General features: G+C 43.6%; 1 protein-coding gene across 1 annotated transcript in view; it reads left to right on the plus strand.

Annotated features, from left to right (window-relative positions):
* The window catches only part of RARS2 (arginyl-tRNA synthetase 2, mitochondrial), a 205,974-nt gene that overhangs the window by 63,194 nt on the left and 115,595 nt on the right, over positions 1-27,185 (plus strand). Inside the window, exon 9 of the mRNA XM_069235558.1 lies at positions 13,345-13,503. Coding sequence (XP_069091659.1) covers positions 13,345-13,503 — 159 coding nt within the window. The remainder of the gene's footprint in view (positions 1-13,344; positions 13,504-27,185) is intronic.

A 27,185-nucleotide genomic window follows, 5' to 3' on the forward strand; every position in this document is an offset into this window, starting at 1 on the left:
TCTATATTCATTATTCCTTTCCTAGTCTCCTGAGGTCTTGTATCCATAGAGATAGTCATCTAAGTCTTTGACTTCATCTTCATCCCAGACAATTCTCAAACTCTTGAGCCTTTTCCTATGTCCTCATATTTGTCTTCCATTATCCTTGCGTGATGTTATTGGATAACAAGGCGAAAACCTTAATTTGCTATATCTTAAATCCAACACTCGTTTGCCTGCCCATTCTTTCCATTCATGTCTCCATATTCTCTATTGGTTCTATGATATCCTGTTTTTAGGTTTTGACGTAAGCATCAAAGTTTTCTTTAGTTAGGCTGCTGTCCTCCACAGCTGCAGAAGCCAATTTTACTAAGTGTTTTCTGGCATGGTCTACTCCTTCCTATCCTGGCATCCAACATGATTTGGAAAAAAGTGCTGAAAAAGGTAAAAGCAGAGTCCATTACAAAGTTCACTTAGGATCGCTCAAGAAGCTGTGCCCATGGTTGTTCAGAGATGTTGAACAGCAGAAAATATAAAAATAAACCCTATAACACGTAGATATATTTGATTCCTTCATGCCCAAGATTGGGCATTGCTTCACAGACTTAAATGCTTTGGTTTTAATAGTCATTATAAAAACCTCTTGCCTCACAAGGTGTTGTGAATGGGGATTACAGTGGAGTAGAGGCAGGTGATTTGGGGTTTTGGTTTTGGGGTCTAGAATGTTGGAAATCAAGTTGTTTATTTTATTTTATTTTGGACTCCTAGAACACCAGAAGCTCTTCCCGAAGTCACATGGTGTGTATTCTTTTTAGTCATCTAGGCTAGGTGGCAGTTAATATGTATTCCAAAACTTCATTTTATTTGGGGCCTCATTAAGCCTTTATGTGAGGTAGGCTTTTTGTCTTTCTTCGTAGCTCTGTGAGACTCCACCTATCTCTGTTAAACCAGGGCTTCCGTTGGTTTGTGCCTGACCCGCTGGATTGGCAGTTTCACTACACTGAGATTTTCAAATTTTAACTAGATATGCTATCAGGATCCTTGGCTGAATGGTTTGGCGAATTGTCTACTTACAACTGAGCCACATTGGTGAGCTTCCTTTTTAAATGTAATATTTGGTACAATAACTTGTAGTAGAAAACTGCACTGCCCGAAGGATGGCTTCTGATCTTCATTGCAGAAGAAAACTTCAGTGATAATACCAACTATGATCACTTTTATGTAGTTTCGATCTATCTCGAAAGGCATTTTATGAGGAACATTTGGGTTAGGCTGGATTCCGCACTCATGCCTCTCTTTCAGTGTTTTTTCAAAGGGATAGCTACGTTGCTTAATTCTACACCACTCGCAGTTACAGCAAGGTGATCTTGATAGAGGCTGGGGTGCATTTGTACTGTGCACTTGTAGACATCTTTGAAGCGTTTTAGTAAGTTGGATAGACATACCTTTGCATGTAGATTGTTGCACAGTGCTGCCCAGTTGAGGTGATAGTTTTAATTTATGAGCGTTATCACGGTACCTGGGTGACCATGAGCAACTGGCTGCAGGATAAATTGGACCATACAAGTAGAGTTTGCCAGGTTTTGTTTTGAATTCTCTTCTTTCCTCACATAAGTGTGACTTGAAGTGGGTTTTTGCTATGACAGATTTGTTTCCACCTAAGTTGAGATCCAAGCCTGCAGCAGCGCTTTAGATTGCTAACAATACTGTGATCTGTGGCTAGATAGCTAAAGGTTTGTAGCATGTCCTTAACGTATTGACCCAGATTTTGTCCAAAAGTCACTTAACTATTACCCGATCAAGACCCAAGCTGTGGTATTTGGTGTTTTGACCTCTAAAGGAAAAAGGTATGTAGGTTGTAATCACCTCATCTAAATGTATGCTTTAGGTACCTGGGTATGGTATTCAACAGTAACTTGTCAGGAATAACTATATAATCAATAATGTTATTATACATTTCAGTCAACAATATTGGGCACACTCAGCATATCCCTTGACTTAGAACAAATAAAGGCAATCCAATCTTATATAGTGGTGGTTCTCTGTGGTCACCATTTGTGTCAAATCCCATTCATGCCCCATAAGCCTCCATATGGAAGAAGTTTATAGATGTCTGAAAAATTACCTTTGTTGAATTATTGTGGCTTGAGCTAGATATGGCATTGTGTGGGGCTGGTGCACTACTAATAGTGTTTGTTTGTTAACTCTCCCTACCAGGAGATTCAGCACATTATTTCCAGGCAGATGACATAACTTGGTTGTGGCATCATGAAGCATGACCCCTTTTGTAAACTGGCTGGGAGTACTGAATTTTACAGGGTTTTATGAGAACCAAGTACTTTTGCTGCATGTTTTAAAGGCAAAATTCAAAGATGTTTTAGGAGATGTGTTTCAAATTGTTGACCTGTCTGTTTTTGTGACAAACCATCATATGTGTAGTACGGTGACACTTATTTAATTTGATGTCGACCTAAGTAGTTAGACCTGTTTGAAGAGCCAGAGAGTTTCTTCTCAAACAACTGACTGTTATATATCTGTGCAGACATTTAGGAATCAACTGAACTGGAACTCATTATTGGTTATGACTGCAGTTTTTTTTCTCTCAGTACTATACTGTTTAATGGTTTTACTTAGAAGTGGCTAAAAGATTTGTTAGTGTTCTGGTCATCCGGCTTTTAGAATACTGTTAATAAGTTTGTTTTAAAAACAAACCTATGTTTAAGCTAATAATTGAATCAAAGTAAAATGGCAATGGACTCCGATAAATGTACTGGCAATGTCAAAGGTAGACTAAGGAAAGGTCCTGCACATTTGCCTTTCTATTGCATGTGCATTGAGGACCTTTTGGACAATATTAGTATATGGAGAGGGATCTCAAGGACTCAGTTCTTAGCTCCTATTGATTTTGGCCTTGTTTACTTTCGGTCTCCCATTTTCAGTCAGTAGAGTATATATGTCAGACAGAATGCAGCAATGTTCCTGTGTAGCCTTGGGCTCAAGGTTGGTAGGTATTTTTGTGGTCCTGAGCTAATAATGTTGTTCCTGTTCTACACCCTGCAAACTCTCTGGACAAAAAGGATACCAGACAACGTCTTCAGTTGCTTGGATATTACTGCAACCGGGGATTACAGAAGATAGTTTAGCATATGTTATGGCTCCAGCTTGTCTCCATGAAGGGTCGACACCATGGGGTCCAGAGAAATGGAATTTGACTGTGTGAGTCCCACCTATAGGTGTCAAACTTGCTGAAGCCCATATCTTGGAAATGGCTGGTCCAAGTCATGACTTACTTGGGTGCAACGGACCCGGGGGTGTTCATTGGAGTGGTTGTAATTTAAAACTAAGGACACCCTTATTTAAGGTTAGAGTCCTACGAGGTCTTCAAATTTCAGTATGTCTTTCTGGGCACAGAAACAGCTGACATCACCCATAAACTCACACAAAGTTAAAGAGGAGTGAAATGTCTTTCCTCAGGCCACACTTCTTAATTATTTTGGGTCACAGGTCTATTTGCTCCATACTGGATTGTTCACGGTAGGGCAACTTGTTGAAGCACCAACACTTCTGAAGTCCTTTTGTGTTATAGATGCTGCTCTTGCCTCTCTAGATCAGTCCTGCAAGATGACCTCTATTTAAGTCATAGGCCCTCATCACGACTTTGGCGGTCTTTTCCAAAGACTGCCGAAGCTGCCGGCTCCAAAATACTGCAAGTGCTGGCAGTCTTAAGACCACCCTGATACGACTGATCTCTGAATTCCGCCCAAAATAAGGTGGAATTTCGAGACCAGTCGTGCTGGCGGTCAGTGGTGCAGAGGCGGTACCGCCACATCAAAAAGAGACCACACACACGTGTTACAACCTGTAATATGGTGTGGCGGTGTCCAGATGGTGAGGCGCTGCAGGTGGTGGAAGCACCAGGACCGTCCCCTTGCGGATGACCTCCTCGATGACGAGGTAAGTGGATTGTTCGACAGGGGAAGGTGTGTGTGTGTGTGTGTGTGTGTGTGTGTGTGTATGTCAAAAATGCGTGGGGAGGGGGAGTGTTTGTGGGTGCGTGTCTGCATGTGTGAGTGATTGTGTGTAGACAGGGAGGGGGATGGGTGTTTGCGTGAGTGGATGGGGGAGAGCAGGCTAGTGCGTCTATGCGGTGCAGGGAGTGTGTGAATGTATGTATATATGCGGTGGGGGAGGCTGAGTGAGTGAGTGTGGATGGGGAAGGGGTTGAGTGCGTGTGAGCGATTGAGAGGATGGAAGGGGTGAGTGCGCGTGTATGCATCTGCATGTGTATGTAAGTGGATGGGGAGGGTGGGTGAGTGAATGGGGAAGGGGTGAGTGTGTGAGTGAACGGGGGTGAGTGTTTGAACGGGGTGACCGGGTGAGTGCGTGTATACGGTGCAGGGGGGAGGGGGCGTGAATGTATGTATGCGGTGCAGGGGGGAGGGTGTGCGAATTTATGTATGCGCTGGGGGGGTGTGAATGTATGTATGTGCTGGGGGAGGGCGGTGTGAATGTATGCGCTGGGGAGAGGGTGTGTGAATGTATGTATGTGGGGGAGGGGAGTGTGAATGTATGTATGCGGGGAGGGGTATGTGAATGTGTGTATGCGATGGAGGGGAGCGGGTGTGAATGTATGTATGCAGGGAGAGGGAAGGGGGTGTGAATGTATGTATGCGCATGGTGGAGGGGGGAGTGAATGCAGGCGTGTGTGCGGTGTTTCAGTGTGAATGGGTGTGTATGTCGTGTTTGCGTGGGTGAGTGGGGGTGTGTTTGTGTGTAGAAGTGTGCATGGGTATATGGACATGAGTGCGAGTGTATCAGGGCAACAGGAATGTTTATTCCTGTCACCAGGGTGCAAGACCGCCAGCTTTTTGTGGCGGTGCGACCAGCAAAAAAAATGCTGCTGGTCTCCTTCCTTGTGATACCACTAGCTGTAACACGCCATCCGCCGTGCTGAAGGTGCTCACCTCCAGCCTGGCGGAACACTGTAATGTGGCAGGACGGGTGGAGGCTCGGCGGTTTGGCCAAGCTTCTAATTCAACGGCAGCCCGTCAGCAGTGACTCTGCCACAGCTGCCCTGACAGACTTCAGACAGCCAGGGTCATGATGAGGGCCATAGTCTGCACAGGACTTAAATCAGCTTGACCCTGAGTTCAGGCAGCATTTCTCTTATCTTATGAACAGATAAAGCTATACATCTTCCAGCTATGGAACAGCATCAAGGTCTCCATTGGTACCAGCCAACCAGATTGTGGACTGTCCTTCACAGCTTTTTCTATAGTTTCCTAAATGGAGCAGGGCATTAACACGTGGCCCAGGAATAGAAATTTTGTAAGCAGCTGTTTTTGCACCACAGGACACCTCTTACAATGTGAGTTGCAGCCCAGAAGACAGAGAGAGTGAAAGTGCTGTGAGGTTTTCAGAGTTCAGGCCTTGAGGGCTTCTCCAAGGGCAAACAATCCGAAATAGCCTCAAATAACACCGATGCATAGAATAATCATGTAATTGGACATTCCGTGCACCCTTGCGGAGTACACCATTCATTCCGCATATGATCCTAAACATGACCACGCATATTATAGACACTTAGTTCAGAGTGATAGATCGTTGTTGTTATAGACTGCAAATAATTTATACAGAGAATCTGTAGACTCCTCTTATGGGTGATCACGTTAGAAGTAGGCCTGTGCCTCTCATAATCATCCTGCAGGCACAAATCTTGAATCTTCATGCAGTGTGGTGATAGTGTATTAGTCACTTTTCACTGTGGGTATTACTACCACAATACATCAGAGTCTAGGGCTGCGCTGTGGGAGTAGCGAATCTCATTGCTTTTGAGATCCAAGAACACTGAGAGCAATAATCATTGAGCTGTCATAATGTACAAAAATTAGAAGGAACATCACAAGAGGCTACTGATGAGAGATGCTCATCCTAAATATGTCACTTAAAACAATAATATGCCTGGTACTTACATGTTAGCATATACTTTAATTTGTGGTTGAAGCCTTTTGCTTTTCAGAGCCCTTTTTTAACATTCATTTTCTTATGAAAATCTTTTTAGAGGGAGTGAAGTACCCCCAGCCCAACAGCGGATTAGTAGCAGTAAGTAGGGTTATCCACACAGATTACAATAAAACACATTGCATGTAAAACAGTCATGCAAATTTGTTAAAGCTGTGTCTGTTTCTACATCCCATTGAAAGTATTCGATTATTAGTCTAATCACTTTTTTCCAGCATGCAACAACTAAAGTCTACAATTTTCATTAGCTGTGGTAATAAAATGTTTGATTTTGTTGTGAAACAGTAGCTAATGACCTCCATGGTTGTTCTGATATTCATTTCTGCAAAAAGGGTCCATAAATAGTTTCCTTAATGTTAATAGTTTTCAAAAAATGCAAACTACATGACTAAGTGTTTTTACTTCAGACAACAAGCACTCTTCCCTTTGAGTTTGATTCCATGCTTCCTCAAACTCATATACTGGATTATAACGTAGCCTTACATCTTAAGTATTTATTTTTTAATGCATCTTGTAGATTTGATTTGATGTATTCTTGATTTACAGAAGAATAAGATTTATACACCAGGTCCATGTTTCTGTACTTCATCAAGGAAACAAGGTCATTTTCCCTCCTGCTTTCAAGGAAGGTTTTTCTTAGTAGTTCTTACAGCATAGCATGGTTCATTCTAGCTCACATTCTTTAGAAGTAGATGTTCAAATGTTTAAAAGTAGCTTGATGTTTTGCATACAGATTTTTTTCCAATTTGACTGTTATTGATATTGAATACAGGGAAAACATGGATTAGTGGAATTGTAATTTTTATTCCTAATGTTTTTATCGATGAACCAATTGCTCTACCTCTGGATAGTTTTGGAAACCTCATTAACAATTTTGTTGTGATGCTAGATTGTTCTTTTCTGGTAATAATGTGATTGGTCCACCACAGTTTGTTGTTAATTATCATTTCCCGATGGTCGTACTGATTGACAATTTCTGTTGGTTTGTTACTTAATTTCCAGTATATATTGGTTTGCTTTTCCTCCTAAAGGTAATTATCTTGGTTTTTGAATAGTTGGCTAAGAACTCATTCGCTAAATTGAACTCATTTAATTGCGTTAGTTCATATTGTAAGACTTTTGGAAATGGTGAGAGAATTACCAGATGTTCAGCATAAACCTGATGCATAATTTAGAGTTCCCAGCTTAGGTGGCAGCCCTTGCACTTGGCATAAGTGTTCATGCAAGGAAGCAATGTACAGTGAAAATAAAAGTGGTGCTAAAATACAATCCTGTTTCAGACAATTCAGCGTTGAGATCTCAGGTGATAAAACATTCCTTTTTTTTGTCTTATTTTCACCCAAGTTTCTGAACGTGGCTCTGTCAGAAAGTGCAGGAAGAGCGGTCTATTCTCCTGAAACCATTGTTCCATAAGCAGTATTGATTTATTTTGTCAAATGGTGGCAAGCAGTCTGCAAAGCAGACCTACAGTACGGTATCGTTTTTAATGTTTTTGGCAAGAATTCTTGTAGCTGACATATTATTGATAGTTTAACAAGGTGATCGGAAGCCAGTTTGAGTTAATCGCAGTGGGTTCTGTTAATTTGCCCATATAGTAAGAATATTTAATAAATAATTTGCAAAATCTTTGCCTTGAAAATCCAGAAAAGCAATTAACCAGTAATTTTTGGATCTTGTTTTGAGCCCATTTTATGAATGGGATGGATGATAGACCAGCTCCATGAAATAAGCACGATCCCAGTAGATGTTATTTTTGAGAATAGGTGCATCAGTAAGTGGCTCCATAAGGATGTTTCAAGATTGACCAAGTGGATTGGTATGCTGGTTAGGCCTGCTGCTTTGGAAGAGTGGAAGTTTGTAATTAGATTAACTATTTCTTCCTGAGTAATTTACCTAATTGTTTTGGAAAGGAGCATGCTTTTATTCCGTCTTGAAATGTTACTTGTATAAAAGGGTTTTATGTGTTCTCACAATTTTTCATTTGAAATAAAGTAATTGTTTGGTCAACAATACGTCTTGGTTCCGTCTCCGATCAATGTCCAAAACGCTTTATCATTGTATGTTTTGATAGCTTCGATTATTTGCGCCAAAGCCTTTTCTTCATGATTTATTTTTGTGTCTGTTATGTTTTTTCCTCAACTGGTCCCCTAGGTATTTAACTTGCACATCTTGTTTGCATAAACAGAGTTTCTTTAAGATGGAGCAGAGGTTTTTACATTAGATCCTTTTGTGTCTGTTATTGATTCCTCCCAGGTGCGTAGCACATCAATAACTGGCAAATTTTCTCGAGGTGAATAACTAGATAGAACGTTCAGAATTGAGGTAATCAACTGTTGCCAATTTAAAAGCCAATTTTCATGAGTTACTTCATCTGCTGAATCTATTACTAAGCTTGATGATAAAAAAAAGTCTTGTACTTCAGTTTTGAGGCTTTCACATTCAGTTTTCCATTCCATGTAATGGTTTTAGATCATATTACAGTCGTGTGATCATTAGTTAAGGGTTTATTAGTGAAGTACTAATCATAGTCTGGATAGAACAATATCTTTTTGTTCATCATGGTCACTCTCCTTCCTTTTAGTGATTTAAAAATGTTTATCTTTAAGAAAATGTATGTAATGTATAAAAGAACAATGAATTGTGGTTTGCGAGATTGGTCCTTTAAATGTGGCTTTTGCTGGTGGATCGTTTGCTAGTCTGCCAGTCAGTGACCGATAGCCAGGATTGAATGAAAGATTGTAGGTGTATCTGCAAGTATTGGTAAACAGCTTATTTTTATCCTGAACTCGGAGTATGGTGGTGGAATACTATAAACTGTATCTGGAAAGTCATCAGAAGTTTCATTCTTAATTGTGGAAGGAACCAATTCTGGTTAAAATCATAGGTTGTAATGATATATAGCTTACTGTACTTTTCTAAGATCACATTTAATTCTGCTAAAATTGAGTAATGTTTGTGTTTGTCCTTCAATAGGTATGACAGAAAATAGATATTTAAGAACAAATATATTAAAATCAGAATTTTGATTTTATTGTGTTGACTTACTAGAACTATTAACATATAATTCGGTTAGGTTTTGATGATAACACTCTTAGTATTAATGTTGTTGTTGATTAAAGTCAGTAGCCCTCCACTTGGTCCACCCAATATGTTTTTGGTTGCCAAAATGTCATGAGTTGTGAAATTAGGTAAGGAGAAAGAAGGTTATTTCCAAGATTCATCGATATAAATTACTTGATATTTGTCGGAAAAAAATAAACAATTGATTCAGTTGAGCTGTATCTGTCTGTCTATGCCGGCAACGTTCCAGGAGGAAATGAGGAACCCAGTGCTTTGGGTGTCAGTATTTTCAATCCTATTAGGAATAGTGTATAATATTCTGATTAACTAAGGAGTATGCTCATATTCTAGTGCCATGGATACAAATCAATGTTGCTGACAGGGATTTGTTAGTGGTAATTCATACGTTCATATGTTCAGTATATGATACAGGACTTTTAAAGTTGTGGGGTTGCTTTGAAAATCCTGTGATGTACGTATTAATCTTGCAGAATCATCGTGCTTTACAATTAAGTGCTTTGCACTCATGTTCAAACACTGTCTTGGTTGAGAGCTCTCAGTAAAACTCTTTTAATGTTATCAATTTAGGGTTAATCTTACAGGTCCAACTTTTTTCATAATGAGCAATTATTCTGAAAATGAATTTGATCCGGAAATGACTCCCTGCCCCTTTCTCAAATCTTAATGACCTATGAAGTTGAAACTAATCTGCTTTAATGATCCTTATTTTACACACGTTCAAAACAATTCCTTGGACATTAACTACAAACTTCCCCTTCCCCAGTTAAGTGGTGTTTTAATCATATGAGGTTCTGACCACTGCTAGTGGGCCAACGGTGATCCTTTTTCAAGACATCGAGTGAGTTAGGTGGCTTTGTGATCATAAGACGTGGCCGATGCCAATAGCCAGTTGTTCTTTACATTGGGTTATTTGTTACTCAATTGAAATAAGCATTGCAAAAATCCCTGGAAAGTGTTTTTTAAATTCATAGTTTCTGGATTTGCATTCCTAGTTAAGAAATCTCTTGGCACTTAAACCTACTAATGTTACTTAGACACACCTATGCTCCCAATTCATGTCATTCCTGACCTGGAGAACGGACCTCCTTCTGTATTATGACCCAAACACAAGTCTTCCGGTGCCATTTTACTTCACTAAGATCTCTCAACTGGAATAAAGGACTGACTCTCCACAGAAGATTTCAGATAACCAGCATTCACGGTGGCCTGAGCTTGTTTTTGCATTTTTATGCTTGTAAGTGAATTTTCCATCATGAGGACGACACAGAAGTGCGACTTATTCTTGATTAAGGTATCCGCTCGAATCTCTTGGGAGTTGGTATGATGGTGTTATCCCACCAAGAACGAAGTTGCAATAGCAGGAAATCCATTAAAATTTGCACCTCTATCTTGACCTGCTCATGTCAGACCCTATAAGGATTGGAGCTGTTCCAAAAGATGGCTTTGACATTTTGTCCAGATTGGCAAGCTAGCATACGAGTAAACATGGTCATTCCTGGTCGAGGCGATGCCTGAAAAGGTGAGGGCACTGCTGAGAGGGTTCATATTCTAGCATTACAGGGCTTGGTAATAGAGCAGCCTGCAGAGATGTAATAGATTTAGTCAGCCAGAATTCCTATTAGTCTGGCCTGTCCCTGTTGGTCAGTATTCCTGCCTTGATAGTTGACTCTAGCTCCTTCCTAATAATGGCAGTTGTGTGAAAATGGAGTGTGCTCACCTGAAGACCTGAAAGTCTTTCACATATGTAGGGATCAGGTGGATGTCTTGGGATTTGCCTAGAAAGATGTAGAGATGATGTTTCAGTTATGTGGAGTACTAATTCATCAGCCTAATGCCGTCCAGGTAGATAAGGGCTCCTTCCCTGGGCTAAAGGTGGGTTAATCGGTAGACATTGAAGCTACCACATCTTGCCTCGCCTCTCAGATTGGAGGAACAAGAGTTTAAAAGGGGGTATCCTTGATATCAAGCCTGGTCACTTTAGTTAACCCTCGTAAGGCTTTCACACCTTCACATAAAATAGTGGTCCACGTTGTATGGAGGTGTGTCTCTCTTAAGAGTTTTACCCAGAGCTGACACAGAAGAAGCTGGCATCCAAGCTGGCAGAAGCAGTGGGTTGGTTGTGTCTATGTAGTGTGCTAGAATACGAAAGAAGTGTAAACATCTGAGTTAAGAATAGATACTAGGTGCTAGTGACTCATTATCACTAACTGTGGTCGACTTCAAAGCATTAGGGAACCTGTTAATGATGGCAAGTAATTTAGATGCTAGCAAAGTAACTAAGGCGACCTACATAGTACGTTGCCCTGAAGACGGTAGTTGGATTATTTTGATAACTGTGGGTGCACCAAAATATTTAGGTAAGCTAGTAAGTGAGTAGAGATGTACAATGTGTTTTGAAACCTTGTGACTGGGACCTCAAATGTAAAATTACATATGAGAGCCACCACCAATCCCTGTTTCTTAGCTGTTGGCTGCAATAAACAGCATTAGTCAATCGACACAAATGGGAAGGTATAAGGATATCAGTGCATAGGAGGCATATTGTTGACAAGTTAACAATATAAGGTGGGTTGGAACTTAGTTTTAAATAATAAATATGATAGAAACTCACAGTAATGTAATAAAAAGAGAGATGTTGTTGTGAATTATACAATGATTGAATGAGATTGATTATTACACCTGGAATCCACTCTGTAAAGTTCAGAGAGTCCCTCACTTTAGCTCTGGCTTGCACTGCAGAGACATATTTTTTAGCAAAAACTGTCATGAATATATTCCCTTTATGTAGAAACATTACAAAAGACTCCATGTCAGAAGTGAGATAGGAGTTTATATTCACCTGCCTTTGAAGGTTGCTAGCACCATGATTGTCTTAAGAAGCTTACTTTTGCACAGGTGCTGCAGAGGCACATCTTTAGTGTATTCTCACCAAACAATGTAGCATGATACGGTTCCTGAAGTAAGCCTTTACTGTGTAAACCATCTATCGGGAGAACAGGAGGCTTGCAGTAGTTTTTGAGTACTTGGGACACTCGTGATAAAAGAGAGTACCCTCCTTTGGGTACTGCCCTGCAGCCACAGAGTCGCTTAGGGCCTTAGGAGTTACATTACACCCACCTGATACTTTCTTAACCCTTTTCGATGTAAAGTGCAGCATTACCTTTTGGCTACTTTCTGTCCTCTATAGTTTGAAAATAGATTCAGGTTGGCTTTATTCTTGAAAGTTTTCAGTTGGGTGACTTGTAAGAGCTTTAAATTGCTCCCATTAGTTTACACACACGAGGACAGATCATTTTGCAGGGACCATAGGACAGAGAAACCCTCACCCAGCCCTTGCTTGAATCTTTGATTCCAGGGTGACTCATTCACACAAGAGGTCTCGAAATTAAGGTTTGTGATTATAGTTGACTAAGGCTGATACTAAGATGGTTATTTGCAGATGATTTTGGTATATACTTCAGTAGCCTGAAAAGGAAAACATTGAGTTTGTATTGTAACTATGATATTTACATTTATATATTTTTGTCTCTTTATTAACATTGTGTTACCCAACAATGGACCAAATCCCTCTCTCTTAATGGGGTTTTACTATAACCTCTGAATCGAATCCTCTAAAAATGTGCTTCCTTTTATACAGTCTAATTCAAAATGTGAGATACCCTTGGCATCCCATATGGAAATTCACGTTTCATATGATGCAAAGTGACAGTATTTTTGCCTTGATATTATCTGACAACTTAGTGTATACGCCAGTGGTCACTGATGAAAGCTTGCCTTCTCTATTCACAAGCAACGCCCAACGAGGAGGAACAAAGGTTGTTGTCAACAGTTTTCTGCGCTGCTGTGACTTCGTTGACGAGCCATCTTCTAGCTGTTGCACTGTGCAGATTAAAAAATAAACACTATAAAGAAGTAATTTTCTCCCTACTCTTTTAAAGTCTGCTTTAGGTTAGTGTTAGCTAAATTGCAATTGTGGATCTGGTGACTTTAGCATCCTAATGACTGTTAAATAACAGAAATTCAAAATCTAAAGCAGGTCTTGAAATTTATGCTGTTATGCAGATTGTGTCACCCTTCATGGCTTGTTGTGTCTTCATGGTCAGTGACTTTTTTACTGGTTGCTGGAGTCTGGCTCCTGGCTGAGTTCCTCATCATGAAGCACCTAATGTTTTAGGCAAAACTGACCTTTGCATGTTTAATCTTCTTTCCTCTGGAGCAGTGACACAGGATATTCCATCCTTTACATTTCCTTCTCTCTTTTAGATATATGTGCAGGTAAATAAAGCCTCAGAAGAAGATGAAAGTATTAGGAATGCAGCACATGAATTTCTCAGAAAGCTAGAAGGAGGTGACTCGCAGGCACTCGCTGTCTGGCAACGCTTCAGGGATTTCAGCATCAATGAGTATATCAGGATTTATAAGGTACATACAATGTTTACTGGACTGCTTTCAGACTCAGACATTCCCGTAGACCTATATTCTCTAAAAACATGTTCATTTAGTTCATAGTTGAGTTTAATACAATGCTATACTGCTTGTAAAATTAATCTCTAGGAGAAGGATGTACTGCCATATTGCTCCTACAAGCAGCAACGGGCGCTGTAGGGCCACTTTGGTATGTGGGGTTTTAGAGGAACCTCAAATTGTCAGTTTATCCGGGGATAGATGGGGCTCAAATCCTTGCACCCATCTTGACTACCAGTCTGCATGGGTTATCCCAAACATGGTGTATGGAGTACTGTCAAGCTTAGCACAGTACTCGTAAGCCCCTTGTGTCTGAAGCACCAGACTGCCCTCCCACTGAACCAACTAGAGGGTTCTCTCTTTGCTCCTACAAAAGGTTATATTCTTGAATCCTGTTTCGACACACAAAACATAAGTAAGAACTGAAAATTCTGTTGGCCCGAAAATAAAATGACACATAATAGACTTCATCCAATCAAAGTCTACTTGGGTCAGTACATTTCCTTAGTTAAGTACATCCCTTTCGAAAGCTCATCATAAACTCCAAAAAGATGATGTACTTTTGGTGGGTATTGCTACAATCTTGCCCTTGATTGCTAAATACATCCTAGGAGCTCTGTTACCTTGCTTTGTGACTCTTAACTCGGAAGTAACTAAATTCCATAGTCAGTCCTACTGTGAGGCAAGCACAGTCCTCCTGCCCATCTGAAGAGGATTGCTGGGGACCTGCAAGTTCTAAGAATTCAGCAATAAGAATTTAGCAAGCAGTTCTCCCCACCCACTCCTAGAGGTCATTACCCGGCTTATCATGCCTACATTTTCTCAGCTGTATCTCCTTCGCTACTGCCTGCTCAGCCACGTCCCCCACCCTATGCTCATAACTAGGACCTGCCTGTCCCATTTATGTGATTGCTACATGTTGCTTAGCCAGCAGCACTATCAAATATAGAAATTTACATGCCATTTTCTGGTCTTTGGGCCTATGGATGTCTCCCAATAGGCAGGTGGCAGGCTCCTGCGAACATCGAACATGGGATGGGTACCACCTCCTGCACCATAGCCATCACATTCACCCAGAACTCATGCACAGTCAGACAGTCCCACGCCAAATGCTGAAAAGAAGCCACCTGGTGCTGGCAGCGATGGAAGTTGGACGTTTAATTCTGATCTATTTTATGCAAGAACACAGGTGTTATGAATGTGTGATGCAGGAAATGAAAATGGGTTAGTTTAAACCTGGCATTATACGAAACTGATTTCACTAGTGCATACCTCTCCCATCGTGCATCCTCAAGGTGCATCCTTAGGTCACAATCCCAGGCCACTCTCGCAGGATAGTGAGTGTGCCGTCATGGATTTGTAGAATAAAGAAATTAAGTGCCGTCCCTCCCCCAGTTCCAAAGGACTGCAGAAGATACGCAGCATGCTTTGCGCTGTGGGTAATGAAGACTATATACCCCTAGCTGTAGTGGAGAGACTGGCATGTTGGGGGAACTGCCTCTCTCCCATGCCAAAACTGCTGTGTGTCGTGAAATGGGATGAATTCCTCATTGGGGTAAAGATCACCTAAGGCCTCGCAACCACCTCCTGCTAAGAGGTCATTTCCCCATAATCCACAAGTACTCTAAAGGCTGGTAGTTACCAGAATGTAAAATCCATAGCAGAGAGAGCCCATTTCAAAACCACTTTCACTGTACGTTCCCAAAGGAAGCAGTATGTTTAATGAGGTACGACGCCCTGCCGTTGTGTTGTTTCCCCTCACACCCCTATCAGTATCTGAGGCAGGGTCAAGTTACCAGTTGTACCCTGCAGCAGCCTTTTCTCCCAGTTGTCCCTGTCCATAAGCCAATGTGCAGCATGCTGTATCTGGGTGGTCAGATAGTATTGTTCCAAGTTCAGGACCACCAGCCCCCTGTTCTCCAGCGTCAGGAATAGGATTTCCCTCACCACCCTACTGTGACTCCCTTCTGGTATCAAGGACGTAAGTAGGGATTGCAATAGCCTAAGCACTACTTAAGGAGGACTGTTAGATGGAATAGCGACGGTGTGGCAAAAACACTATGTTCGAGGCATGTGTGGCTGTAGACACACATGCTTGGCGTAATCCTGCCATCTAATGTTGGGCTTAGATGTGTGAATGTTGTTTTTCTTCAAAGAAAGTCTATCGACTATCGAGGTTCGGACTTGTGCTCCCCTGCTTCGTCTTGACATAGTAGTTTCCTAACGTTTATGCCTTAAAGTCTGTATTGTTTTGATCATGGACAGCTTCATCAGACAGGCCCAGTCCTGGCTCGGCTTCAAAAGAAGAGCAAAAGATTCGCACTCCTGACCCAACTTCCACACTATCGAAGTTGAGCCAATCCTCTGAGCTGAGAGCGTCTTTGCCAAAACACCACACCACTTGTACGCCGAAAGTGACCTCTTCGAATCCAAGACCCTTAGCATCGAAACCATAGGTACAGAAGCCTGAGTCACAACCAAAATCCTACTCCTTCTCCAAGGAGGCGCACAGATCTGAGCCTGTGGAACCTGTGCCTTAAAAGATGCAGGAAGAGATAGACACTGGTCATATTCTAGGAAGGCCTCCTAATACGAGGGCAAAACCAGCTAAGAGGCAATTAACATCTGAAGAAGCTTTGGAGACACCGTCCCCTCCAAAGCACAGGAAAAAGGATGATAGGGCTGCAAGCCCAGCGCACCTCAGCCCGCCAGCACCTTTTGCACCACACACATACACACACTCCCCACTGCCTTCACCAGCACCATATTCTCCAGAGGGTTCCATCCACTCTTTCAGCGGGAGACGGGGATGACTGAGATCAGTTCTGCATTCACCACAGGATAACCCACGGGGCACTTATGACACAGACCCTGATCTGTATCTGCAGACTACACCATCACCTATCACAGTGTCATAGGTAGGGCTGTCACTTATTACAGCGTTCCACCCACACTTAATCATTGAAGGACAATTTTGTTTTTTATTTAAAGCACTTTCCTCTTGTCATCGCTAGGCGCAATACCTGCTGATGATCAAAGGCATGCCCAGACACACATCTGATATTTTCAAGGACCCTGGCCTAGACCCGTGTCATCACACCAAGGGACCTTACGTACATAAAGGGTCAACTACCACCTTACTCATTAGTGTTCGCCTCAGCAAGGATAAGGACAATTTCACAAACATCTTGTGAGGCACCCCGCCAGATAAAGAAAGCAAAAAGATAGATGCCGCAGGTAAGAGGGAGGCAGCCCAGTCTGCCAACCAATGGATAATCTCCAACTCCTTTGGCCTTCTGTCCTACAATGACGGAGCCCACCGGGATAAGACTGAGCCCCCTGGGACTGCTCCCAGATGAATACAGGAAGCAGGCATACAAGATTTCCTCTGAGGAAAAACTAATTGTGAATACTTATATACGCCTCACCCTTGACGTGGCTGACACCTCAGCTAGAGGCATTAACTCCAGCATCCTCCTTAAACAACATGCTTGGCTTAGAGTCTGAGGTTTCAAACCAGAAGAGCAGCAAAAAACATCCTTGCGCTTTCCTATGACTGGGAAAACCTATTTGGTCCTCAGGTACACACTCCAGTTGAATCAAAAAAGACAATGAAAGGGCCAAAGCTGTGGGAGCGTTGTAGCTACCATCGCAATGCGGTTCATTTTGCTGCTCACCTTATCATGGAGGAATGAAATCCACCTCTACAGCTACCTGCATCACCTATCAGTATCCCCAGGCACAAACCACCTCTCCTACGGGATATTACAGGGGCTGCTACAGGGGCACAATTCAAAAGGCAGAGACAAGGATGGTTTGACAGATCCCTCTGCCACAAACCCTTGACTTACCAACCATCCTCCCCGACCATACAACACTTCTCAGGGGACAAATACAATGGTTGCTTCCCGCCTGCCAGAACATCCCCTCTGACCAGTGGGTGTTGAATATTATCCAACATGGATATTTTCTGGAGCTCACTTCCACCCCTCCAAACATTCCACTTCACAAACACAAACTGTCACCACCACATCCACGGTTACTCAAGGAAGAAGTTCAGGCACTTATCACCAAAAGGTCCATAGAACCAGTACTGTTACACCAGCATGGCCCATGAGTCTACTCAGTCTACTTTCTTGTTCCAAACAACTGGTGACTGAGACCAGTCTTGGATCTCAGATCCTAAACCAAAACATTCTCTCAGAGCACTTTCACTCTTCAAGATGTCATCCTGTTATTGCAACTTAGCAACTTCATTGTCTCACTCGACCTCAAGTACTCCTATTTCCACATTCCTATTCTCCTGGCAAATTGCTGGCACCTCAGGTTTGTAATAATCGGGCAGTATTTCCAATTAAAAGTGCTTTTTCTTCGGGTCACAAACCCCTTCCCCCTCCCGAGTCTTCTCCAAATGTCTCGGAGTAGTAGCTGCTCACCTGTGCAGACAAAACATGCACATCTTTCCATATCTAGGTGACTGAGTGCAACTCATCAAAAGTGCTTCCAGCACACTCAGGCCACTATAAACCTACTTCATCAACTAGACTTCACCATCAATGAAGTCAAATCCCACATCCAACCCCTTCAAATACAACCGTACCTAAGAGTCAATCTTGACTCAGGTAACAGTGAAGACAGTCCTGCGTCTCCTCGGTATGATGGCTTCTTGCATAGCCATAGTGCTGCATGCCAGACTGAACATGCGCCCATTGCAAGAGTGCTTAGCACACCAGTGGACTCAAGCTGAGGGTCAATGGGAAGTTCTAGTGTAGGTCGTCTGTGAAGATTGCCACTCTGCGGTGGTGGAACACCAACAATCTCCTCAAAGGATGGCCTATCCTAGACCTTGTTCTGCAGAGGACTATAATAATGGACACCTCCCTCATGGAATTTGGAGCTAGATCTAAATGTCCAGCACTACATGCCATGAACAGATGCTTACTGGGCGAGTAGCATTTTCCTTTCGAGATGGCCGCACATCCCATGAGAAAAAGGGCAAGGTATTCTAGAATTGAATGGAAGACTGAAGTCCCTTCGTGACCCTCCTGATACTATACTGTAGGCACTTCTGCCATGTGTGTATGCAATCACCACCCCAGGTAGTGAAAACCATTGGTTTCCCACTGGAGAGGCAGTTTTGTTAAGGCCTCCAGGTCTCAGGAGAAGTGTATCCCCAAGGGAAACACCAAAGATTACTCGTAATTAATCTGGAGGCCAGACAGCCCTCTGAAAGTGTCAAGATGCCCCAGCAGGAATGGGAGTGAGCACCTCAGAGTTGTAAGATAAGAGGGTTTTGTTGGCATAAAGCTATACCAGCTGGGTAACATCTCCTACCCTAATCCCAGACTGCCCCATTGTCTCCCTAATCCATACGGCCAGTGGCTCTAAAGCAATAGCAAAAAGAAGCAGCGAGAACGGGCAACACTGTGGAGTTCTCCTGCCAACAATCAGAGCTGAATTTACCAACAGGCACCCTAGCTGTGGGACTCGTGTACAGCAGTTTCACCCAAGCCTAATAATGAGATCGAATCCCCATCACCTCCAGAACCTGCATGACGTATGCCATTCCACAGTGTCAAAGGCCATGTCCGTGGAGATGAGGGCAATCTTTTTGTCCCGGCCCTCCACTTCATGTAAGACATGCATTAACCTCCGAAGGTTCATAGCAATGTTACAGCCAGGGATAAACCCACATTGGCCCTCATGTATTAATAGAGCAATCACAGGGCATAACCAAAGCGACAATGCTTTGCAAAGTACCTTCATGTCAGTAGTGATCATAGTGAGCAGCCCTCTCACATAGTCTCTCCGAGTACACCCGCAGCCTTGGTCTCTGAGTAGGTCCCCAACAGGTATTGCATGAGAGAGAGAAATAAAGGAACTCTGCAGGGAAGCTGTTGCTACCAGGCACGGCCCGTCCTTTAGGACAGAGGGGCAATGCCCCTCCACCTTTTGCCCCTTATAAAGAGTGTCTGTCAGGCTGAGCAAAGGTCAGCCTGACAGACACTCTTCGTGTTCAGGTCAGGCAGCCAGGAGCAGACATGCGCGATTTGCGCAGACTCCTGGCTGCCTGAGCTGAACTTTGCTGGGCTGAAGAGTTTACAGCTCCTATGGGTGTGACCTCCTCGGCTCAGCAAAGGTGCCTCGAGGCCCTCCCCCGGGTGACGAGGGAAGTGTCACCCATTGACTTTGACCTGGGCGCTTCAGGTTTAAGCCCTGAAGCGCCCAGGGCGAGTGTCAATCAGTGACACTTCGTCACAGAGTGGGGTGGGGTCAGCAGTCTCCTGCAAGCAGGCAATGTCAGCGGTGTGCCTCCTAAGGAGGGAAAGAACCATATAACGTTCATGATCATTGCTCAAACCCAGTACATTTCAGGAGATGAGCTTACATGTTCCTAGCCTACCCATCATGAATCTGGATGTGTCTCGGTATCGATGTCTCCCTCCCTGTAACCGGATGGCAGCGACCCTTGGATCAACAGAATAATAACAAAAAAAACTCACAACCTGCTCCTCCCTCCCCAGACAAGGGTAATAGAACCAAATCATTGTACTAGTCGAATCAACCTGATTTACATCATCATAACCCAACCCACCCCAGTCCACTCCAGACACAGAACCTCCCTCCCCTTGCTGACTCAGAAAGCACAGACCTTTATGCATAGGACATTGAAGAAGAAACATAAATGCAGCGCACCCACACCAGGAATGTCCCTTCCCCCTCAGAAGGAGGTGCCCAGAACTGCTGAAGCAAACGGTAGGCCCCAGCAACTGAACCCCGTTGGGGCTCCATTTATCAAAGTCTCAGGCACCAACAGGGTCACAGCAGTCATAGTCAACAGTACCGTCTTCTCTGACCACATTGTGGGCAACACTCTGGGCCTCTGGTGAATCGTCTACTCCCTTGCTGCCCAGTGCTTGTGCGGAAGTTATCTGCCTTAGTCAGAGGGTACAGGAATCCTGTCCAACCAGGACCACACATCCACAGGTAGCTCACAGAAGTGCAATTTCCCTGCCTGCACTTTTTGGGTACAACCTGTATAAAGTGTGATTTTGTGGTTTTCAAATTGCGGGACGGACGTCTCCAAGGCAGCTCTCCGGAATGCATCCCTGTCCCTGTTATTGAGGATTTTAGTGATACGTCTGCTGTGGCGCCCCAAGGGAGGGGCAGAAAGTAGCACCCTGTGTGCCTGTTCAATACAAAGATTTTAGATAAACTTTAGGACGCAGTATATGTCTCACCCAGTTTTCAAGGAGGCACTCCACGTGACGGTATTGCTCTGCGGATGTCTCTGAGGTCCGTCCTTTCCCAGGATGTGACCAGAGAACAACAGTCTTACACAGAACCCCCCTCCCTTCAATTCCATCAGAGGAAAGGTGAAAGGTGTGACACAGATAGGCCTTCACCACGAAGGTACCTCGATCAAGCACCAGGTGCTCAGGAGTACCGCATAAGGCGATAGCCCCAAGGTGTCCATGCCAATGCCAGCAGATGTGAAGAAACCAACCATCAGGAAGTGCAGACGACTGGAGCAGATCCACCAGAACAAGCAGCAGAGTAGTCACAGGTGGGGCCCCAGAAGACAGTCACAGTCCAAGCGTCCGCTCCCTGCTACCACAGGCAGGCTCCAGCGCCACTGATGTAGGCAGGGGCAGAGCTACCCGCAGCCAATCTCCTCAGCCTCTTCTAAAGAACCTACACGGCCCCAAAGACCCAATGGAAACCAAGTGTGCAGCCCTTATTCGCAGCCCAAGATGACTCCCAGGCAGGCCCGAGGTCAGCACAGCCCCCAGGGTATCTCCAAATCTGTCACTCTGAGGGTTGACCTACAAGGCGTGGGGCTTAGGCCAAGAGCTCTGCTTCTCCAACAGGCGCCACCTCGCCAGTCGAGGTGATCCTTCCCTGGGCTTCTGGGGCTCCACCAACAGTGACTCCATTAGGAATCATTTGGCCCCATCATGGCCCGGGCGCACGCTTCAAGTCTCATCTGGCCCCAATCTCTATCCTGCAGCTGGTGCCAGCGGCCCACCCCAGCTGGCCAATTCAAGAGTGTTAGGCGCCACTCAGTCCCCAAGGCCATTGTAGCAGCTGCACAATATGCAGGGATTCCTTGCAGCCCCCAGAGAGCCCAGGGAAAGCTGTCAGAGTCTGGGAGCCAAAAGGTGGGGGAGGGGCCGTGAACCAAGCCTGTGGCTGCTGCACTTTCCAGGGCTATCTGCACCTTCAGAGCCGGGGGAGGGATTCCGATGAGGCAGCACAATGTTGGAGCCCACGCAGCTTCTTTCGTCAGGGCTGCCGATGATGAAGCCGCCACACAAGTGCGGGCCACAGCTCGGGATCCAGAGCCCCCAGGGAGAAGTCCGGCCAAGTTCTCCAGCAGTCAGGTGGGGGAGCAGGTGCCGTACCTCAGTGCTCATCCCAACACCACCACAGGCTCCTACGGACATACCCCAGCGCTGCCAGACCCACGCCGGGACCTGGGCCTCTCAGACGGCAGGAGCAGCTGCAGAGAGGCAGGGGCACCCCCGCCACGATCACTATGTGGAAGGAGGGTGGCCCCACCAGGGGGAGGCGGGTTCTCCTTTAGGGCAGAGGAGTTGCGCCCCTCTGAACTTCTTACTCATTTATAGTCAAAAATATTAAATAGATCAATTTAAGAGATGCGATCATAACTCTAAACAAATTGATGCTTTTAAGTCTGTTATGTCTGTCCCAGACTGCCTGGCCTGCCTCGCTTTGAAGCAGGAGACGGAAGCCAGGCAGTAAATCAACTTTCTACACTGTGACGCTCAACAAATGGCTGACCGCTTTAAAGCCCTTCATTTCCATTGTGGTCTATGGCAGGATCCACTATAGGCCAATGACGCATTCAGCATCTTGATTTCAGGTGTCGGAGTCTTCATCCCTGCATGAGGGCAGCCCTCTATCGTTCACAGGCATAGATCCCATCCTTTTCCCTCTCGTCACACAGTAGGAGTGGGTGCAAGCAGGTGTGATTTAGTACCTTGGCTTCGGTAAGTGTTGTAAAGCCAATCTTGTGTTGTTTTTATGGTACTGAGACCCCTTGTCACGCTAACCTCCCCCACTGTGACACCCCAGGCCTTGGCTGCAGATCGCTGGTTTCTTTAGAAGTGGAGCTGCTGTATTTGTTCCCTCACAAAATTGATCCATTAAAACTTGCCCTATCTTCATGCCCTTAATACTAATGCCAAAAAATGGATTGATATGTGAACAATGAATGTTAAAATGTCTGTAAGGTGTGTCAGCCATTTAGTTCCTCTTATTTCACATTTTACTTAATGTTGCATTTGCCAATATGGTTATCTGTTTCATCATGCTCTGTTTCTGTGCATTGGATTACTCTTGCATAGTGCATACTTTGACTCATGCCAGGTGTTTGAGGGGCTTTGAATGAGAGTACTGGTACTGGTGCTGAGGCTGAAGGCAAGGCAAGTGCCTTACTGTGTGTTGGCCTCTCTGCAGAGCACACAGAAAAATGGTCATTCCAGTTACAACTGAAATTCAGTATGAGTGTGTGTGAAGGGGTGCACAGAAGTCAAAATATTTAGAGAGCAAAAGCAAAAAGAAATAAAGTGCCTAACTATCAATGAGTGCAGTGTATGTTTTGGGGTGGTAAAATAAGGGAGATGTTAGGAAGTGCATTCAGGTGAGAGTGGAAAGAGGGTACTGAAAAGTAGAGAGGAGGCTGAAAATGTGTAGATGAATGAGTTGTGAAGAGAAAAAGGGCATATGTATCTAACATAAAGCACACATAACTGAAGGCCCTACTCCTTCCACAGGCCTCAATAATATTTAATTCACAGTCTCACAATTTCAGAATTGAAACATATCCAAAGTTAAATATTTATAACTAATCATTGTTATTCATTTATCTTTAACAGCTAACAACCATTGCAAAGCCAACAGTACTGACTGATTTTAGGTGTATGTCCGTTGTTGTGTTATATTTCTGAATGCAATAAACATCTCAGAGAGTAACCAAAATACAGGCCAGGTAGCACACTCTAGGAAACACAGAAATTTATTTTGCATGTTCCCTTTTAGAGAGCCCCCACTTTATTCATCCCACTCAACGGCCTGTCTGCACATATTTCTGTATGACTAATTGCAGCCAGCAGCTGTGGGTGCTTCCTGATATATGATTTCCTCTTCACTTATGGGAGACTGGCTCTCAGCAACACCGTTCCTGGATCCCAAAAGTGTCCTTGACATTATGCAAAATGTCACCTACACTGGTCAGTGAGGCTGTAGACAAATGTGAGAAAAAAGAAATATCTATGCACCCAGGATCTAGAACATCCCCGTAATCGCTAGAAGGGCTTCAACCCTCTCCAATTCAGTAGAGAGCTCAAAACTAAACTCGCCTAGAAAAACAGCATCTTGAGACATTTGAAAGCCCTTTTTCAATATTAGCGCTTGTCCCCTCCCCTCTCTAAAGAATGATTGGACTATAATCTTGGCCGTTGTGCTCACACAGGGATCTGTTACACCTGGCTAGGTTTGCGCTATTCAGATACCCTCATACCTGAATACAGTTAAATCTTTTCTGTCAGATGGTATTCATTTAAGCACACACAAAGTAAATATCCTTCACGTGATATTATCTTTAAAAGAAATAACTATTTTTTATTATAGGAAAAGGTAGTGGAGTTAAAATATGACACCCAAACACATACAGAAGCTTATAGGGCCTGATTTATATGTTGGCAGAGAGAGGGAGAACTCATCACAACAGCATTGGAGTTCTCTCCCCACCAACACAGTTGCCTGCCTGCCCAATTTTTAAGCAGGCAGACCTTAATTTTGGCCATGGTGATTATTACTATGTCACTGCAGTGGCCAGACTTCTCTGAGTAAGAGTCTTCGGAGATTTGGATGTATGTCTGTTCGCCCAATTCGGATGGGCAGGTATATAACCCTTGCAGTGAGAGACAGTAAAGAAAAAGTAATGTCCATTCCCCCCACACCACCATGGGGAATTGACACCCATTGCGAGGCGGGCATTACCTTTTTTATTTTCAAGAAGAAAATCCTGTTTCAGGATTTATCTTTTGAAAAAAAAAAAAAGAAAAAGAAGAAGAAAATTGTTTGGTGCAAGGCACCCTTATCTGGGTGAAGACCTGCACTAAACAGCGAAATGCATAGACAGGAACCGCTGTGATGGCAAATGCCCACCAGCTTAGCGGTCATTTTAAAATCAGATGGACTGTCCTCCTACCAGGGTGCTGGAGTATTTTGATCCATAGAACTGGCGGAATAACGGGCCATCCACCAGTAAATAAATGAGCCCCATAGTTTCTGTTCAAGGCAGATAGAAGAGCTGCAAGCACCTTTATAGCAGTTTTAACCTTTCCATGACTGTCCATGGGCAGTGTTATCCTATTGATTGAGAGAGCAATATTTAGTATCTCCGTGTGTCTCCACTTTTACTTTGAACCTTGGCTCCCACTTTCTAATTTAAGAAATCCAACTGGAGGAACATGGAGGTTTCTAAGTATCTCACTGTTCAGCCTACCACTGCTCTTTGTCCTAGTTTCTAGTCAGTTCATAGTCTGAAGGGAGCAGCTTGTTTAATCTCAGACACAAGTGCAGTTTGCCTGCATTATTAACAATTGTTGGCAATGCCAATAGGTCTCTCCTTTGAGACCTATTTGCTCTGCCAATGCCTTTTGTCTGTGCTATACAGCCTCTTCAGAAATATGCTTACGCATCATGATGCATGTGTGTGATGCAAATGCACTTTTTTATTTTATTTACGGATCCAAGGTGGATCAGTAAATAAAAGAAATTGTGATAATGAAGTAGTGTGAAAGCTTTTCATTCATAAAGCAGTAGGGCTGCAAGAATGTGCTGCCTGGCCCTCCAAAAAAAGCTAAAATTGAAAACAATAAGGAAAATAGGATCACATGGATGGAGGGGGTGGTGAGAGAGGGAAATGTGGGACCTGGTTAGAGTAGTGGGTGGTTTGGGGAAGGAAGGGAAAAGAAGCACATAAGGGACAGGAGGAACAAGCAGGATGGTGGAGGATGCACACAAGGGAGAGAACGACACAGAGTGAAGAGAGAAGTACAAGGGCGAGAGCCACACAGAACGTGGGGGAAGGAAAGCACATGGGCAAGAGAGAACAACATGGAGTGCTGGGAGAGAGCAACACACAGACAAGAACGAGCAACATGAGCCACCACGGGGAAGGAAACACATGCAGGAGACATCTGGAAACCCCGTGCACGCTCATGGGGTGGTTAAGCAGAAGAGAAAAGTAGTTCCGTAAAAGCGAGCAGTGCATAAGATGGATTAGGCAAGCCATTGAATAAGAAGAAAACAAATGAGTGACAATATAGCCAACCAGTGGTAGGCAGTGAGTGGGCTTTTAGCCCACTGTAAGTCTTTAGTTAACTTGCACTGTCTGATTGGCTCAATCTAAAAACTGTATTAAAAAAAAAAAAGATTTATTTCTATATCAGCTGATATCTCTCATCTCTTTGGGGTCCACTCCAGAAATGAACACAAATTGCACTCTCTTTTCATCCATTATAAGGAATTGGTAGTGATAGAGCAGGGTTTCTTGTATCTCAGTCTCTTCGTAAAATCATCAAGCAAAATCCCTCACTGGTCGTGTGGGCCTTCGATTGTCGACTTGAAGTGCAAGAAAGGAGCTAACTTCAGAAATACATTGCAAGTACAGTGAAACCAATATGGCTCCACAAAGATAACAGAAGATAGTGTCCAAACATTAAGGGTTTTATTTAAAAATGGACTCAGGTTACATTTCAAATCATGCAAAAAAAGCAGATGATGGACGTAATGTGAATCAAATCAAATAGTCACCCTCCGTCACACATCTTGATTTAATCCATCAGTTTTTTGCTCGCCATGCCATTCCAATTTGGACCCAGCCATATGCAAATCATTCTTGACCCTGCTCCACATGGGAACAGTCCAGCCTGAACTGCCAGGCCAGATCCTCCCTGGACCAGAAAAAGCATCCTGGGACCTTGGAGCAGGGTCAAGACTGATTTGCATATGGCTGGGCCAAATTGGGATGATGTAGTGAGCAAAATAACAAAGGATTAAACCCAGATCTGTGTCAGGGTGTGAGTGTTTGAAAAGTTTCAGATCAGTCAGCAAAATTGATAAAAGAATATTGTGAGAACGTATATATTTAAATCTTCATGCAGTCTAAATTACATATATAATGAAAAAGAATATGTGAAACGGAATATCATAGAGCAAACAACATATGACCCAAACAGGTTCCATGAAGGAACTTCCTATTCTAAATAAAGTATTGAACGTGGCAAGGGAAAATCATAAGAAAAAGGTGTCTGCATCAGATGAAATAGATTTAAGGTTCAGTGTAAAGAGTCTGAGTATTCAAGCATGAAGCTTAACACTGTGGGCAAAGAATATCAGCAGAGTTGAGAAGAGGTTTTATCTGCTATTCTGGAAATAAAGAACACAATTAAAGCATGCAAGGACTCTCCAGAAGGCCTCTCTTTATCGTCCATCGAACAAACTAAAGGACAGTGTTCTCGGGGAGCAGCTTCCATTAAGAAGTAATCGTCTGAATGATTTAGAACAATGGTAGTGCACCACCACCAATAATAGAAAATGTCCAA

This window comes from Pleurodeles waltl, chromosome 5, assembly GCF_031143425.1.
Source record: "Pleurodeles waltl isolate 20211129_DDA chromosome 5, aPleWal1.hap1.20221129, whole genome shotgun sequence".
Taxonomy (NCBI): Eukaryota; Metazoa; Chordata; class Amphibia; order Caudata; family Salamandridae; genus Pleurodeles; species Pleurodeles waltl.